At 42.6% G+C, this 14,992-nt stretch overlaps 1 protein-coding gene across 2 annotated transcripts in view; it reads right to left on the bottom strand.

Annotated features, from left to right (window-relative positions):
• The window catches only part of slc31a1 (solute carrier family 31 member 1), a 58,094-nt gene that overhangs the window by 6,058 nt on the left and 37,044 nt on the right, over positions 1-14,992 (bottom strand). For both annotated transcript variants that reach the window (XM_080212090.1, XM_080212089.1), the window contains exons 2-3: positions 9,110-9,262; positions 1,982-2,054 (exon numbers count right to left, since the gene is read on the bottom strand). In XM_080212090.1, the coding sequence (XP_080068216.1) occupies positions 1,982-2,054; positions 9,110-9,226 (190 nt within the window). In that variant the 5' untranslated portion in view covers positions 9,227-9,262. The remainder of the gene's footprint in view (positions 1-1,981; positions 2,055-9,109; positions 9,263-14,992) is intronic.

Here is a 14,992-nt window from a genome sequence, read left to right as displayed (position 1 = left end):
GTTCCCATTTTAGGGCTCCACGTGCCATGTATACTCTTTCCTTGGGTATGGAACCTAAAACTGTAGGCAGACTTCCATATATGGTTTCAAGTAATTCCTATATAATTGCTGCAAGACTTATGCTCTAAGATTCTGGCATAAAAAGGTTCAAATACTATTTGCCTTTCTAATTGCTTGCTTTACCTGCACATTAACTTGGATTCTAAGGACACCTAAATCCCTCTTTAATCCCCAACCTTTTAAAAAAATTCTATTCTTCCGTTCTTCTTACCTGAAGTTAACATTACTTGTACTTAATTCTGCTACCTTCTTGTCCAATCACTTAAGTCTATATCCCTTTGCAGCCTTTTGATACCCAACTCTCAGCTTGCTTCCCCACCTATCTGCAGCAAACATAGAAACTAGAAGCAGAAGTAAGCCATTTAGCCCTTCGCACCTACTCTATCATTCATTTTGATCAGGGTTGATCAACAAATTTAACATCTTGATCCCACCTCCATCCCCACAGCCTTCCATATCCCTTGATCCCTTTAGCCCAAGACTATATCTAATTTCTTCTTGAAATCACACAATGTTTTTGCCTCAACTACTTTCTGTGGTAGTGAATTCCATACATACACCAGCCTCTGGGTGAAGAAATTTCTCCTCACCTCGGTTCTAAAAGGTTTGCCCCTTATCCTCAAACTATAACCCCTAGTTCTGGGCTCCCCCACGATTGGGAACATTCTTTCTGAACCTACCCTGTCTAACCCTGTTAGAATTTTCTAAGTTTATGACAGCCCCACTCACTCTTCTAAACTCTAATGATTATAATCCCAACCGATTTATTCTCTCCTCCTACAACAGACCTGTCATCCCAGGAATCAGCCTGGTAAACCTTCGCTGTACTCCCTCTATAGCAAGGGCATCCTTCCTCAGATAAGGACATCAAAATTGCACACAATACTCCAAATGTGGCTTCACCAACTCCCATAGATATACACGCGGCAATGTGCTAAAGACCAGATATTTTGTTTAGTAACATTGTTGAGGAATTCATGTTGTCTCAAATTTGCAAGATGAAATACAAAGTCTCAATTTAGCATCTCAATTAAAAGATAACATTTCCAAACTGTGCAACAATGCAGCATCAGCCTGGACTTTGTGCTTAAGTGTCTGGAATAGGACTTGAATCCCAAACTTCTGACCGAGTATCACTGAATTACATCTGGCACTATTAATCAGGTCACTGAACTCAATCTCCAGATTGCAAAAGTTATTCACTATCTGAAGAACTCCCAAGTGACAGAGTAAAGTTTTCCCAGAAGTCTCTGAATTTTGTTCAATTATAGAACTTAGAGGCCACACAGCCCCTCATGAATGTATCACGTTTGAGCCTGTTTCATATTTAAAAAGACTCTATGGGTCTGTCACCACATTCAGTGGTTGAATTAATATATCCTCTATTATTTACCTGCCATTGTTTAACCTTGCTGTGATCTTGGTGGAGGTTTCAATATTTGCCAGCACCTTTCCATCAAACCAGATGGATGGAAAACATCATCCTTCCCAATCTGTCAAAGGCTTGAAACTCTCACCCTTGTGTTTAAATTTCTCTAACATCCTCACCCTTCCCTATCTCTGTAATCTGCTCCAACAATAGGTTTCAACATCTCCACGTTCCTCCAATCCTGGCCTTTCATGCATCCCCCATTTTAATCACTGTATCAATGCCTACCGCTGTCTGGGCTCCAAGTTCTGGAAGTCCCTCCCTAAACCTCTCCAACTTTCTCTCCTCCTTTAAAGCCCACATCTTTCAACTGACTTCTGGTCAGCTGACTTAAAATCTTTTTACGTGGATTGGTGTCAGATTTTGTCTGCCAATCACTCTTCAAGTGCCTTGGGGCATCTATCCATTAAAGATATTATATAAAAGCAGGGACCGTTGTTCAACTGTCGATTTGCAGATCATCACGCAAGCTGTTGTGACGTCAGTACTCACCGCCAACTGAGTTGATCACTAGCCCAGGGAAGAGCAGCTCCACATTCTTGTACCCAAAGTAGAATGTCATTTTCTGAGGGATAAGGGAATTGCAAAGTGACACTCAGATTAGATTATGATTGCAACTCCCAGCTAAACAGTCATACTGCATTTTGTCACCTTCCCTTGTTTGGAAATTGTGGTACAATGTTACATTCCAGAAAACCAAATGGTGAAGGTTAGAACTGGAGCCAATTATATACTCCAAGCGTTCTCATAAGAACATAAGAAATAGGAGCAGGAGTAGGCCATCTAGCCCTTTGAGCCTACCCCACCATTCAATAAGATCATGGCTGATCTGAAGTGGCTCAGTTCCACTTTCCCACTTTCTCCCCATAACCCTTAATCCCCTTGCCTACCAAAAACCTATCTACCCGTGTCTTAAATATATTTAGTGAGGTAGCCTCCACCACTTCAACGGGCAGAGAATTCCAGAGATTCACCACCCTTTGAGTGAAGAAGTTCCTCCTCAACTCTGTTCTAAACTGCACCCCCCTCTTATCTTGAGGCTGTGCCCTCTAGTCCTGCTGTCCTTTCTGAGCGGGAAAAACCTCTCAACCTCTACCCTATCCATCCCCTTCATCATCTTATATGTCTCAATAAGATCCCCCCTTATCCTTCTAAACTCTAACAAGTACAAGCCCAGTCTATTCAGCCTCTCTTCATAGTTCAACCCCCTCAACTCCGGTATCAGCCTAGTGAACCTCCTCTGCACTCCCTCCAAGGCCAAAATATCCTTGCGTAAGTGCGGCGACCAAAACTGCACACAGTACTCCAGCTGCGGCCTCACCAGTGCCCTGTACAGTTGCAGCAAGACCTCCCTACTTTTATATTCAATCCCCCTTGCTATGAAGGCCAGCATCCCATTTGCCTTCCTGATCACCTGCTGCAACTGCAGGCTGGGTTTTTACAACTCATGCACAAGGAGCCCCAGGTCCCTCTGCACCGTAGCATGTTGCAGCTTTTCACTCTTTAAATAGTAGTCCCTCCTACTATTATTCCTGCCAAAGTGGATAACCTCATACTTGCCAACATTGTATTCCATCTGCCATCAATGCGATCACTGTCACTAGAGAGGTAGTGCTCGATAGACTAGCGGGACTGATGGTGGACAAGTCCCCAGCACCGGATGGAATGCATCCCAGGGTTCTGAAGGAAATGGCAGAGGTGATAGTGGATGCCTTAGTCATTATTTTCCAAACCTCGCTGGATTCCGGGGAAGTGCCAGAAGATTGGAAAACGGCTAATGTGACGCCGCTGTTTAAAAAGGGTAGCAGGCAAAAGGCAGGGAATTATAGGCCGGTTAGTTTAACGTCTGTTGTAGGAAAAATGCTTGAATCCGTCATCAAAGAAGAAATAGCGAGGCACCTTGAGAAAAATTGTTTGATAGAGCAGACGCAGCACGGATTCATTAAGGGGAAGTCGTGTCTGACGAATTTATTGGAATTCTATGAGGATGTGTCTAGTGCGTGGATGGAGGGGAACCGCTGGATGTGGTGTTTCTCGATTTTCAGAAGGCGCTTGATAAGGTGCCGCACAAAAGGTTGTTACAGAAGGTTAGGGGGCATTGGAGTTGGGGGTAAGGTGTTAGCGTGGATAGAGGATTGGCTGTCAAATAGGAGGCAGAGAGTAGGTGTCAATGGGTGCTATTCGGATTGGCGGTTGGTGACTAGTGGAGTGCCCCAGGGATCGGTGCTGGGGCCTCAGCTACTTACTATTTATATTATAAAGGATGTAATAGCAGAGCATTTAGAAATACATAATATAATCAGAGTCAGCATGGCTTCATGAAGGGGAAATGCCTAACAAATTTATTAGAACTCTGAAGTGGTAACAAGCAGGACAGATAAAGGAGAACTAGCAGATGTAATATACTTGGATTTCCAGAAAGTGTTTGATAGAATAGAATCAACAGTGCAGAAGGAGGCCATTCGGCCCATCAAGTCTGCACCGACCACAATCCCACCCACACCTTATCCCCAAAATCCCATGGATTTACCCTAGCTAGTCCCCTTGACACTAAGGGCAATTTAGCATGACCAATTCACCCAACCCACACATTTTTGGACTGTGGAAGGAAACCGGAGCACCCGGAGGAAACCCACGCAAACACAGAGTACGTGCAAACTCCACACAGAATGACCCAAGCCGGGAATCGAACTCGGGTCCCAGGCACTGTGGGGCAGCAGTGCGAATAATTGTGCCATGGTGCTGCCCACTTTTTTTGCATTTATTGCCTGACCCTAATTGTCCTTGAACTGAATCACAGAATCTACAGTGCCGCAGGACTGTTTTTAAACAAGAATTCCAATCTGTCCAGTCTTCCCTGAGGCGATCAGATAAACACAGCAAGAAGTCTCACAACACCAGCTTAAAGTCCAACAGGTCTACCTAGTAGCAAAAGCCACTAGCCTCTGGAGCGCCCGCACCCGCCCCCCCGGTCAGGTGAGCAGGAGCCCTTCTCACAAACAGGGCACATAAAGACACAAACTCAATTCACAGAACAATGACTGGAATACGAGCCCTCACAGCCAACCAAGTCCCAAAGGTACAGACAATGTGAGTGGAGAGAGCACCAAGAACAGGCTAAGGAGTCATGCACCGTCTCCAGACACGATGAGGGGCACTACTCAAAATGTTACTTAATGAGGTAAAAGTCTAAGGTGTTGGATGTAGTATATCAACATGGATAGAGGATTGGTAAACCAATAGAAGACAGAGTTGGGATAGGAGGATTATTTTCAGGATGGCAACCTGTATTTAATGGAGCGACTCAGGGATCAGTGCTGGGGCCACTATTATTCACAATATATATAAATGACTTGGATGAGGGAAGTGAACGTACTATTGCCAAAGTTGCAAATGACACAAGAATGGTGGGAATGCAAGTGGTGAGGATGCCTGAGGCTCGTAAGATCGCAATCGAGGCTAACGGGGAATGCCATTCTGCAGGTCTCATCTTAGAGAGGTTGAATGAGCAGTCAAAAAACTTGTCAGACAGAATATAATGTAGGAAAACGTGAAGTTGTGCACTTTGGTAAGAAGAATAAAGGAGCTGAATATTAATTAAATAGAGAAAGACTGCAGAAAGCTGGAGCATTGAGTGATTTGGAGGTTCACGTGCATAAATCACAAAAGCCTAGCATGCAGACAATAGGAAAGGCAAATGGCATATTGGCCTTTATTTCAAAGGGAATGGAGTAAAGTTTAAGGTTTATTTACTAGTGTCAGAAGCAAGCTTTCATTAACACTGCAATGAAGTTACAGTGAAAATCTCCCAGTCACCACACACTGACTCCTGTTCAGGTACACTGAGGTCAATTTAGCACGGCCAATACATCTAACCAGCACATCTTTGGGACTGTGGAAGGAAACCAGAGCACCTGGAAGAAACCCAGAGGGAGGATGTGCAAACTCCACATAGACAGTGATCCAAGCCAGGAATCAAGCTTGGGTCGCTGACACTGTGAGGCAGCAGTGTTAACCACTGTGCCACCGAGTGAGTATAACAATTGGGAAGTCTTGCTAAAACTATACAAAGTACTAATTACACTGTGCCTGGAAAACTGTCAACAGTTTTGGTCCCCTAATCTGAGGAAACATATACTGGCATTGGAGGCAGTTCAGAGAAGGTTCACTAAGTTGAACTTGATTATGGAGGCATTTTCTTTTGAGGAGAGATTTAACCTACACGAGAGGCAACTTCAGCAAAACAAAGTTCTCAGAAGGCTTGACAAGGTAAAGGCTGAGAGGTTTTTCTCGATGTGGAAGAGCGTAGACCAAAGAGCATAATCTCAGAGTGAGAAGTCAGCTATTTAAGACAGATGAGGAGGAATTTCTTCTCAGAGTAGCGAATCTGTGGGACTCTTTACCATAGAAAGCAGTAGAGGCTGGATTGTTATGTATGTTTAAGGCCAAGATAGACAGATTTACTCAGTAAAGGAATCAAGGCTTATGTGAATAAATGCAGCTATTTTATTTTCCCCAAGCACTCCTTGTGGTAGAGAGGTTAGGGGATTAGCAGGATAAAAATATGGGGTAATTGGTAAGGCTGATTAAGAGTTGGTGCAGACTCGATGGGCTAAATGGCCTCCTTCTACAATGTAGGGATTCTATGATTCTCTGCATCATCATGCTATCCCAACCTATTTCCACATCTTTCTATTCTGTACGATCCTCTCTCTTATAGTATACCAAATCTGAATAGGTCAGATAAGTGACTGAAAAGGACTAAAGGGACAAGGGAAAAGGATAGTCACTTGAGATTAGGATAAACACTAACATGAACTGGGTAAGCCATGCAGCCTGCTCCCATGATATAATTTCTATTTAATTCCATGCTGCTACTACAATAACCTATATTCATATTGCAGCTTTAACAGAGTAAAATGTCCTAGGGCACTTCATAGTGGAGCATTAACAAAATTTAACAATGAGCCATATAAGGAGATATTAAGCCAGATAAACAAAAGCTTAGTCAAAAGGTCGGGTTCTAAGGAGCATCCGAAAAAGAGAGGGAGGTTCAGAGGGGGAGTTCCAAAGTTTAAGGCCTTGTCAGCTGATCGAATGGCCATGAGTGGAGAAATGATTCAAATTGGAATATAGAAAAAGAGGCCAAATTGGGAGAAGTGCAGATGTCAGAGGGTTGTAAGGCTGGAGGAGATTATACAGAGAGAGAGGGGTGAGGCTGTGTACAAATCTGAAAACAAAAAAGAGTGATAACTTTAAAATCAAGAGGTTGCTCAACTTGGTGTCAAGATAATAACGTGAGCTCGATGATAATGGGTGGCAAACGTGATTTGGTACAAGTTAGTGTTTGGGCAGCAGTGATTTAGTTGAACTCAATATTACGGAGACTGGAACGTGGGAAGTTGGCCAACTGAATTTTCAAAAATTTGGGTGTGATGAATGGTACTCTCCTCCACTTCAAAGTCAATAAGACATGGTTGCGTTTTCCGTATCTGAAACCTACAGTACCACTCTCTGTTTCAACAAAGATCAGGGGATAATTAATAAAGACAGAAAGCTGAAATACTGACTCCTCCACTCCCTCTACAAATGCTCTCTGACCTGCTGACTGTTTCAAGAATTTCCTGTTTGTCAGATTTCACAGCATTTGCACTTTTATTTCTCATTTGTTCAGTTTTACTGCCAGTTGACTCTTCCCGCTGTCTTAATGCTGTTCCTCTTCATGAAACTGTTGAGCATTCACATATAAAAGACTGCTTTTTTGTTGAAAAAAATTATCCTTTTATCCTTCCAGTCTTCTTTATTTTAAATATTCCTTTCTTGGCACAATGAGGAGAAGTAACCTGTTCTGAGGTTACTCCAAACATTCCCAGAGCAGCAGGACTATTTGGGGTGGGTGGGGATCACCTGCTCCCAAATATCCCCCACCCTATATGGGGAAACCACCTCTTATGGTCCTGGAGAAACAAAGATGTAAACAGTACAGCCAGCCACTTCACCCAATGGATGCATGTTGAGTGGGGTGGCAGTGGTTAGCACTGCTGCCTCACAGCGCCAGGGACCCGGGTTCGATTCCCAGCTTGGGTCATTGTCTGTGTGGAGTCTGCACGTTCTCCCTGTGCCTGCGTGGGTTTTCCCTGGGTGCTCTGGTTTCCTCCCACAGTCCAAAGATTAGGTGCATTGGCCATGCTAAATTGCCCATTAGTGTCAGGGGGACTAGCTAGGGTAAATGCATGGGGTTGTAGGGATAGGGTCTGGGTGGGATTATGGTCAGTGCAGACTTGATGGGCTGAATGGCCTCCTTCTGCACTGTAGGATTCTATGAGTCTCAGAATGGTAATTTTCAACTCACTGCCAGAAAGCTTTAATCTGGCACTATGGGTCAGACATCAAATTTTACTTTAATTCCTATAACAGACATTGCCCATGGAACCAGTTTGACAATTGAGAGATAACCGAAAATTAAACATGACAACTTTAATGCGCATGGGTTTAATGATTGCCCATCACCACAGGGAACAGAAATGACCAACAATGAACAAGGATAACAAATACAGTTTGCACAGAAAAAAGGAAGGTGAAAGTTTGATTTCCCCCAAAAAGTGACTTCTAGCAGTTTGAGGAAAAACCCAAATGTTAATGTTCAAAGCCAGCTTGTGGAGAATTACAGTGAAATCAGACAGCAGTTTCCAGGTGTTGCCCATTGTGCTGCATATGGCATGTAAAATAACTCTCCATTCAGTCCCATATCTTGCTCTATTCCTTTACTGTAATTATCTTTTTGCTTTTTTTCTCTCTCTCTCCCTTCATCAGTGCTTTCAATTTAATTAGCAGCCTATAATGCTTTTTCCCTTCTTAGTCTGAGCAAGGCAGACAATATTTTGAAGGTAGGGTCAGCAAAACAGGCACTTATCGTAGATAGAATCCTACAGTGCAGAAGGGGGCCATGCAGTTAATCGAGTCCATACTGACCACAATCCCACCCAGGCCCTACCTCCATAAGTCCATGTATTTACCTTAGCTAGTCCCCCTAATATTAAGGCGCAATTTAGCATGGCCAATCCACCAAACCTGCACGTCACTGGACTAACAAATTGACTGCAGAGATGGACTACACTTGTTGATGATATGAAATAAATTTAGTGTGTTAAAAAAAATCACTTATTGGCACTTCAATACAAACCCTTAAATTTACTGTTCAAGTAAGCTGAATGGTTATACCAAACGCATGCAAATGTTCTTCATTCATATGTGAGTTAAGGGACACTCAAACCACACTGAAAATTATTAAAGGCAGTAGTGAGGAGAAGTAGTGGGTTCAACTGCAAGTAATCTGAACTTTTCCTCTCCCCACACAAAAATTTAATTCATGGCTCACGATGTGATAGTTTCTTGCCTTAAATGGTAAGGAGGATCCAACTCGAAACACTGTGTCTAAGCTGACCATTTGAGTGCTGCAATATTCCAGTACTCTTCCACACCCCATTACTAATCAAAATCAGATTCCTTTGTTTAGGCAGAATCGCAAATGGAATTTCAAATCCCACCAACTTGGTTGCTTTAGCCAAGAAGCAGATTTAATATAAACATTAAAAGATTGGGATGAAAGACAGCCCTTACCATCATTGCACCAGTGCTGTGGTCATGCCCTGATTCAGATGTTGGGGCATGGTGAGCATGGCCATTAGGGTCCATTGACATATGATGGTGGCTGTCGTGATCCATTGACATGTTCATTGCAACGGTGGAGAAAGTGGGTTCCTCCAACAATGTCTGCAAATAGAAGCAAGCATTATTAGATCACTCTAGTTGGCAGTAAAGCATACTTCAAATTTGTTCAAAATAGCGCACAGGGCATTAATGTTCCAGATTGACTGCAGAGATGGAGTATACTTGTTGATGGTATGGAATATAATCAGCATATGATCACATCGATTGCAACACATTCAGTATAAATCAGCAGAAATTCTGCTACTGTTCCACAAGATTGATCCACTTGAGTATAGCAGTCTCCTGGACTACCTGGATGCACTACAGTTTGCCTACTGCTGCAACAGGTCCACAGCAGATGCCATCTCCCTGGGCCCTGCGCTCACCCCTGAAACATCTAGATAACAAGGACACCTATGTCAGACTCCTATGTATTGACTGCAGCTCAGCCTTCAACACCATTACTCCCACAAAATTCATCTCCAAACTGTGGCCTGGGCCTCAACATCCCCCTCTGCGACTGGATCTTAAACTTCCTAACTCACAGACCACAATCAGTAAGGATAGGCAACATCTCCTCCACAATTATCCTCAACACCGGTGCCCCACAAGGCTGTGTCCTCGGCACCCTACCAAGCTTCTTATACACCTATGACTGTGTGGCCAAATTCCCCTCCAATTCGATTTTCAAGTTTGCTGATGACACCATTGTTGTGGGTCAGATCTCAAACAATGATGAGACAGAATACAGGATTGAGATAGAGAATCTGGTGAATTGGCGCAGCAACAATAATCTCTCCCTCAATGTCAACAAAATGAAGGTGATTGTCATCGACTTCAGGAAGCATTTTGGAGAACATGCCTCTGTCTACCTCAACGGGAACAAAGTAGAAAGGGTCAAGAACTTCAAGTTTTTAAGTGTCCAGATCACCAACAGCCTGTCCTAGTCATCCATGCCGACACTATACAGTTAAGAAAGTCCACCAATTGCCTCTACTTTCTCAGAAGACGAAGGAAATTTGGCATGTCAGCTATGACTCTCACTAACTTTTACTGATGCACCACTGAAAGCATTCTTTCTGGTTGTATCACAGCTTGGTACGGCTCCTGCTCTGCCCAAGATCGCAAGGAACTACAAAAGGTCATGAATGTAGCCCAATCCATCACACAAACCAGCCTCCCATCCATTGACTTTGTCTACAATTCCCGCTGCCTGGGCAAAGTAGCTAGCATAACTAAGGACCCCACACATTCTGGACATTCCCTCTTCCACCTTCCGTTGGGAAAAAGATACAAAAGTCTGAAGTCACATACCAACTGACTTACAAACAGGTTCTTCCCTGCTGCTCTCAGACTTTTGAATGGACTTACCTTGCATTAAGTTGATCTTTCTCTACACCCTAGGTGTGACTGTAATACTACATTCTGCACTCTCTTGTTTTCAGCTTTGTCTGCATAGTGTGCAAGAAACAATACTTTTCACTGTATGTTAACATGTGACAATAATAAATTTAACCAATAGACATACTTCTGATTTCAATGCAAAAAATAACATTTATATTTAAAAAGCATATGAAGGAAAGCACCCATCTATATAAGGAAAGAGGAAAAGAAATGAAATTTTGTAAATAAAACTTGATTGTCAAAAAACAAATGATGAGATAGAATAACAGCAGAGAAGAAAAAGAAGCAAATCTGGTACCCTGGTCCTCGTGAAACATCCTGACCAGAAATCTGTGGGTCAGGAATTGGGCTGCTCAGTCACATACGGACCCACGCAGAAACCCTTCACCACGAGTAGATTTCACCCTCAGCTTGAGGGACAGCTGATGGTGATGATAAGCCATGCCACCGGGGAGAATTCCACCAGATCTTCTTTGAGGGATTTCAAACATCCACTCGGAGGGGGGCAGATGGGATCTCCAAATCTCATCCAGGAGGTGGCATCTCCAGAGCAGCACAGTGCAGTCTAGTGTTTTATGCTCAAGTTGTGGAGTGGTATTTGAACCCATAACTTTAAGGCTTAGAGCTGGGGGTGCTACCAACTGAGCCACAGCTGACATTACTGTGTTTTAGTTACTGGAATGACACAAAGAACCAAGAGATCCTGAGTCCACAATTCATACTGGAAAATGTGCCTGAAATGCAATTACATATTATATGCAAAGTTACACTATAATTTTATATAAAATATAGACAGGCTAAACAACTCTGCAACTCAGTTTACACTGATGCCCACAAGTGATTAAACTTCACAAAGAGACAAACCCTCCCACTTCCCAATCTAATTTTGTGGCAGTAGCTAAGCGCACAGGATAATCTCTTAATCTGATTGAAACTAAATTTTCAATCCTCCTAATGCAACTAATTGGCAATGATTCACCTGTTTGCTGAGACACAAAGAGCCGCTGGGCCCCTGTGCCCTTTCTGAAATTTGAAATTAAATCAGGTTTTAGGAGATAGCAGTGCACAAATTGAGTTAAGGGCAAATGTTCTGATCAGAGTAATTGGTTGATTTGATTGTGGCATCAGCCATTTAACGCAGGTTGTAAACCGAACTGCTTCCTGATAAAACAAAATTACCAGAATGAGGAGCTAACAAACATTGTTAAGATTTCGCCCCAAACCCTTTTGCCATCACTTGAGTGCACGTGAATCTAAATGTTATCAGATTTTAATGCTATTTCTGGACAGCTGAATGTTTCACTTGTTACGCTCCGCACCAGGAGCCTGTCTTTATCATGTTACTGGGACCGACATCACAACAGGGTCCGACTCCTAATGCTTTTATTAAAGCAGGCGGCTTTTACCTGAACACACGTTCAAGGTTCTGTGCTTCTGCAGAGTAATCTTCCCATCGTTTCCCCGTAGGTTTGTTTTCTTTATGTCAATGTCATTCAATAAATATAACTGACTGCTCGCAGATATAGCCATGGCAACAATAGCTTAGTCACAACACAATTGTTAATACAAAACAACTCGGATACAATGGATAAAAGTATTTTGTGTGTGTGTTTAGTTCAGAATTCAGTAAAGGAAAAATACAGTTAACAACAATTGCACAAGATTTGTTCTCACTGGCGTGACGGAAGTTGAGGGGAGACCTGATAGAAGTCTGCAAGATTATGAGAGACATGGACAGAGTGGATAGTCAGAACCTTTTCCCCAGAGTCAAAGAGTCAATTACTAGGGGTCATATAGATTTAAAGTGCAAGGGGCAAGTTTTATAAGAGATGTATGAGGCAGATTTTTTTTTTTTTTACACAGAGTTGTGGGTGCCTGGAACTAGTTGCCAGGGCGGTAGTGGAAGCGGATACGGTAGTGACTTTTAAGGGGCATCTTGACAAGTACGTGAATGAGATGGAAATAGAGGAATATGGTCCCCGGAAGCACAGGGAGTTTTAGTTAAGTCAGGCAGCATGGTTGGTGCAGGCTTGGAGGGCCGAAGGGCCTGTTCCTGTGCTGTAATTTTCTTTGCTCTTTGTTAAAGAATGTATTTACAATTGATCCAAAGGGCCCGCATTTATTTAGTACCTTTCATGACCTCAGAATGTCCCAAGGATCCCTACATCCAACTAAGTACATCAAATGTGGTAATCGGAGTAAAGTAGAAAACACAGCCAGGTCCCACAAACAGCAGTGGCCAGATCGTCTGCCTCAGTAACTCGGCTGAAAGACCAAAACAGCAATCAGAACTCTCCTGCACTTCTTCCAATAACACTACAGAGCTTTTATGCCCAATTAAGAATACAGATGGATTCTTTGATTGACATTTCATCAAAGGATATCATCTAAATGACACACACTGACACACCAACAGGTTAGAACATTCATAACAGTTCCCCAGTGGTTGAGACTTAATGCATTACCAAGCACAGCACTGAAAATAGAAGCCGATAAAAGTCCCAAGTTCAAACTGCAGTCTGTGCCATTAGATTATTTCCATATGGTTGGATCCAACTTCAGAAGTAACCAGTGCTATGGCCCTGGCTCCAAGCAGTCAAATCTTGGACATTGTGTGAGGGCAGTATTAAGTGCAGCTGCCTTGGAAATAGCTGAAGATTCAGAAGCTATAAGCAGTCCGAGGAATTGCTATAGAACCTGCAGGTTTACAGTTACTGGACCCATGATCACAATGTAAAAAATGATGATTTTTCTGTCCACATTAATTTTTCTTCTTTATTGTTTCAGAGATTAACTTTCTTCCTTTTTTCCCACTTTTGAACCTTTCCACTTTCTCTAACTTTGACCAATACAACCTCCTTCTATTTCAGTAACCTTACATTTACAGCTATTGGAGTAGCTACTGTCGACTGTTCACACAAGGAAGAGTATTGTAGAGTTGGAAAAAGCAAATTACCAATCCTTTTTCATGTTCATCCTTTGGATTGATGATCATATTCATCATAAAATCATAGAATCCCTACAGTACAGAAGACGGACGTTTAGTTAGGTAGGGTTCTGGAGGGCATGTCAGTTTTTGAGAAGATCGTTCTGAACTCGGAAGGTTCTGCTGCAAGTGGGACAGGACACTGCAGACAAATGTGTTTTGGATGAGTGCTGGCTCGGGATTTCCTCCCCTTGCGTTTTCGGTCTACCTCTGATACATACGTGCTTGTCTTTGAAAGATGTTATACCATTTCTTTATTTGGTTGTACCAGACGGGATGATCCTGGACTAACTTCTCCAAGGACTCAAAAGTCAATATCAAATTTGGAAGTGAAGTCTTCAGGTTGTGTTCCATTCACACAATGTCCACAGTGTGTGCTGAACAAATATTTTCACAAATTGGCCACCATGCGCCACGGTGAAGTGTTATATTCTTGTAGTCCACATGATGGTGCTGAGTAGCATAATTCAATTACGATGAGAAATGGACTTACCATCAGGTAGCATCTTTCACAATCTCAGAATGTCTCTCAGAACTTGACAGCCAATTGAATTCATCAAGATGCTAATCCTGGACACGGTAAACAATGGGTGATATGAAAGATTATGGCAGTGCTTACTGGTAGCATAATAGCAACAAGGTTTTGAGAGAAATTCCATCCCAAGCTTCCCAGATGCCTTAGCGGATAAATGCCATGTCCAGAAGTCCTACAGGCCTGAAGGTCGCTTCTCTGTGCTGAGTTAAATGAATTCAAATAGAGCAATAGCTGTAGTTCTACAATTCACCTCAGCACAACCAAGGTGACGCAGAGAAAAAGGAGCGGAGACACCTGCTCCTGATCACCACGAATGATGCCTGTGTTTGTCCGTGAAGCTCAAATGTGTGTCCCCAACACGGTGCGAGTTGTAGCTAAGCCTAGTTGAAGTTAGAAGGGTTTTGCAGACCCTGTATCTCTATCTCTCTCTCTGAAAAAAGGTATGCCTGGGTTTGCTATTTATTTAGAACTGGATTTGATTTATGCATGAATGGGGTTTATTTGGAACTGGGACAGTCACAAGCCAGAAAGTAAAGTTGCTTCCTTTCATTTTTTAAATATTGTTCAACTGTCAATGGTTAAGCTGCTTCATTTGTTAGAGTTATATTTAAACTGTTATTAAATAAAGTTTGTTTCACTATAAAAGAAGCCTACTTTATTAGTGGAATCATTCCTGGAAATATCCTATCCTCACATTTATGCTAAAATACAAAAATTGTTGGGTGTCTAGTCTGGCTTCATAATATACTTTGGGGTTCTGATCCAGGACCCTAACACTATCATCAATAAGTAACTGAAAGTTAACGTACAAATTAAGCAAGCAAATGGGGTGGCACAGTGGTTGGCACTGCTGCCTCACAGCTCCAGG

The sequence above is a fragment of the Carcharhinus amblyrhynchos genome, chromosome 25 (genome assembly GCF_965287045.1).
Source record: "Carcharhinus amblyrhynchos chromosome 25, sCarAmb.v2.hapA, whole genome shotgun sequence".
Classification (NCBI taxonomy): Eukaryota; Metazoa; Chordata; class Chondrichthyes; order Carcharhiniformes; family Carcharhinidae; genus Carcharhinus; species Carcharhinus amblyrhynchos.
The sequence above is the reverse complement of the archived record's forward strand: the minus strand, read 5'-3'. Positions and strand labels throughout refer to the sequence as shown.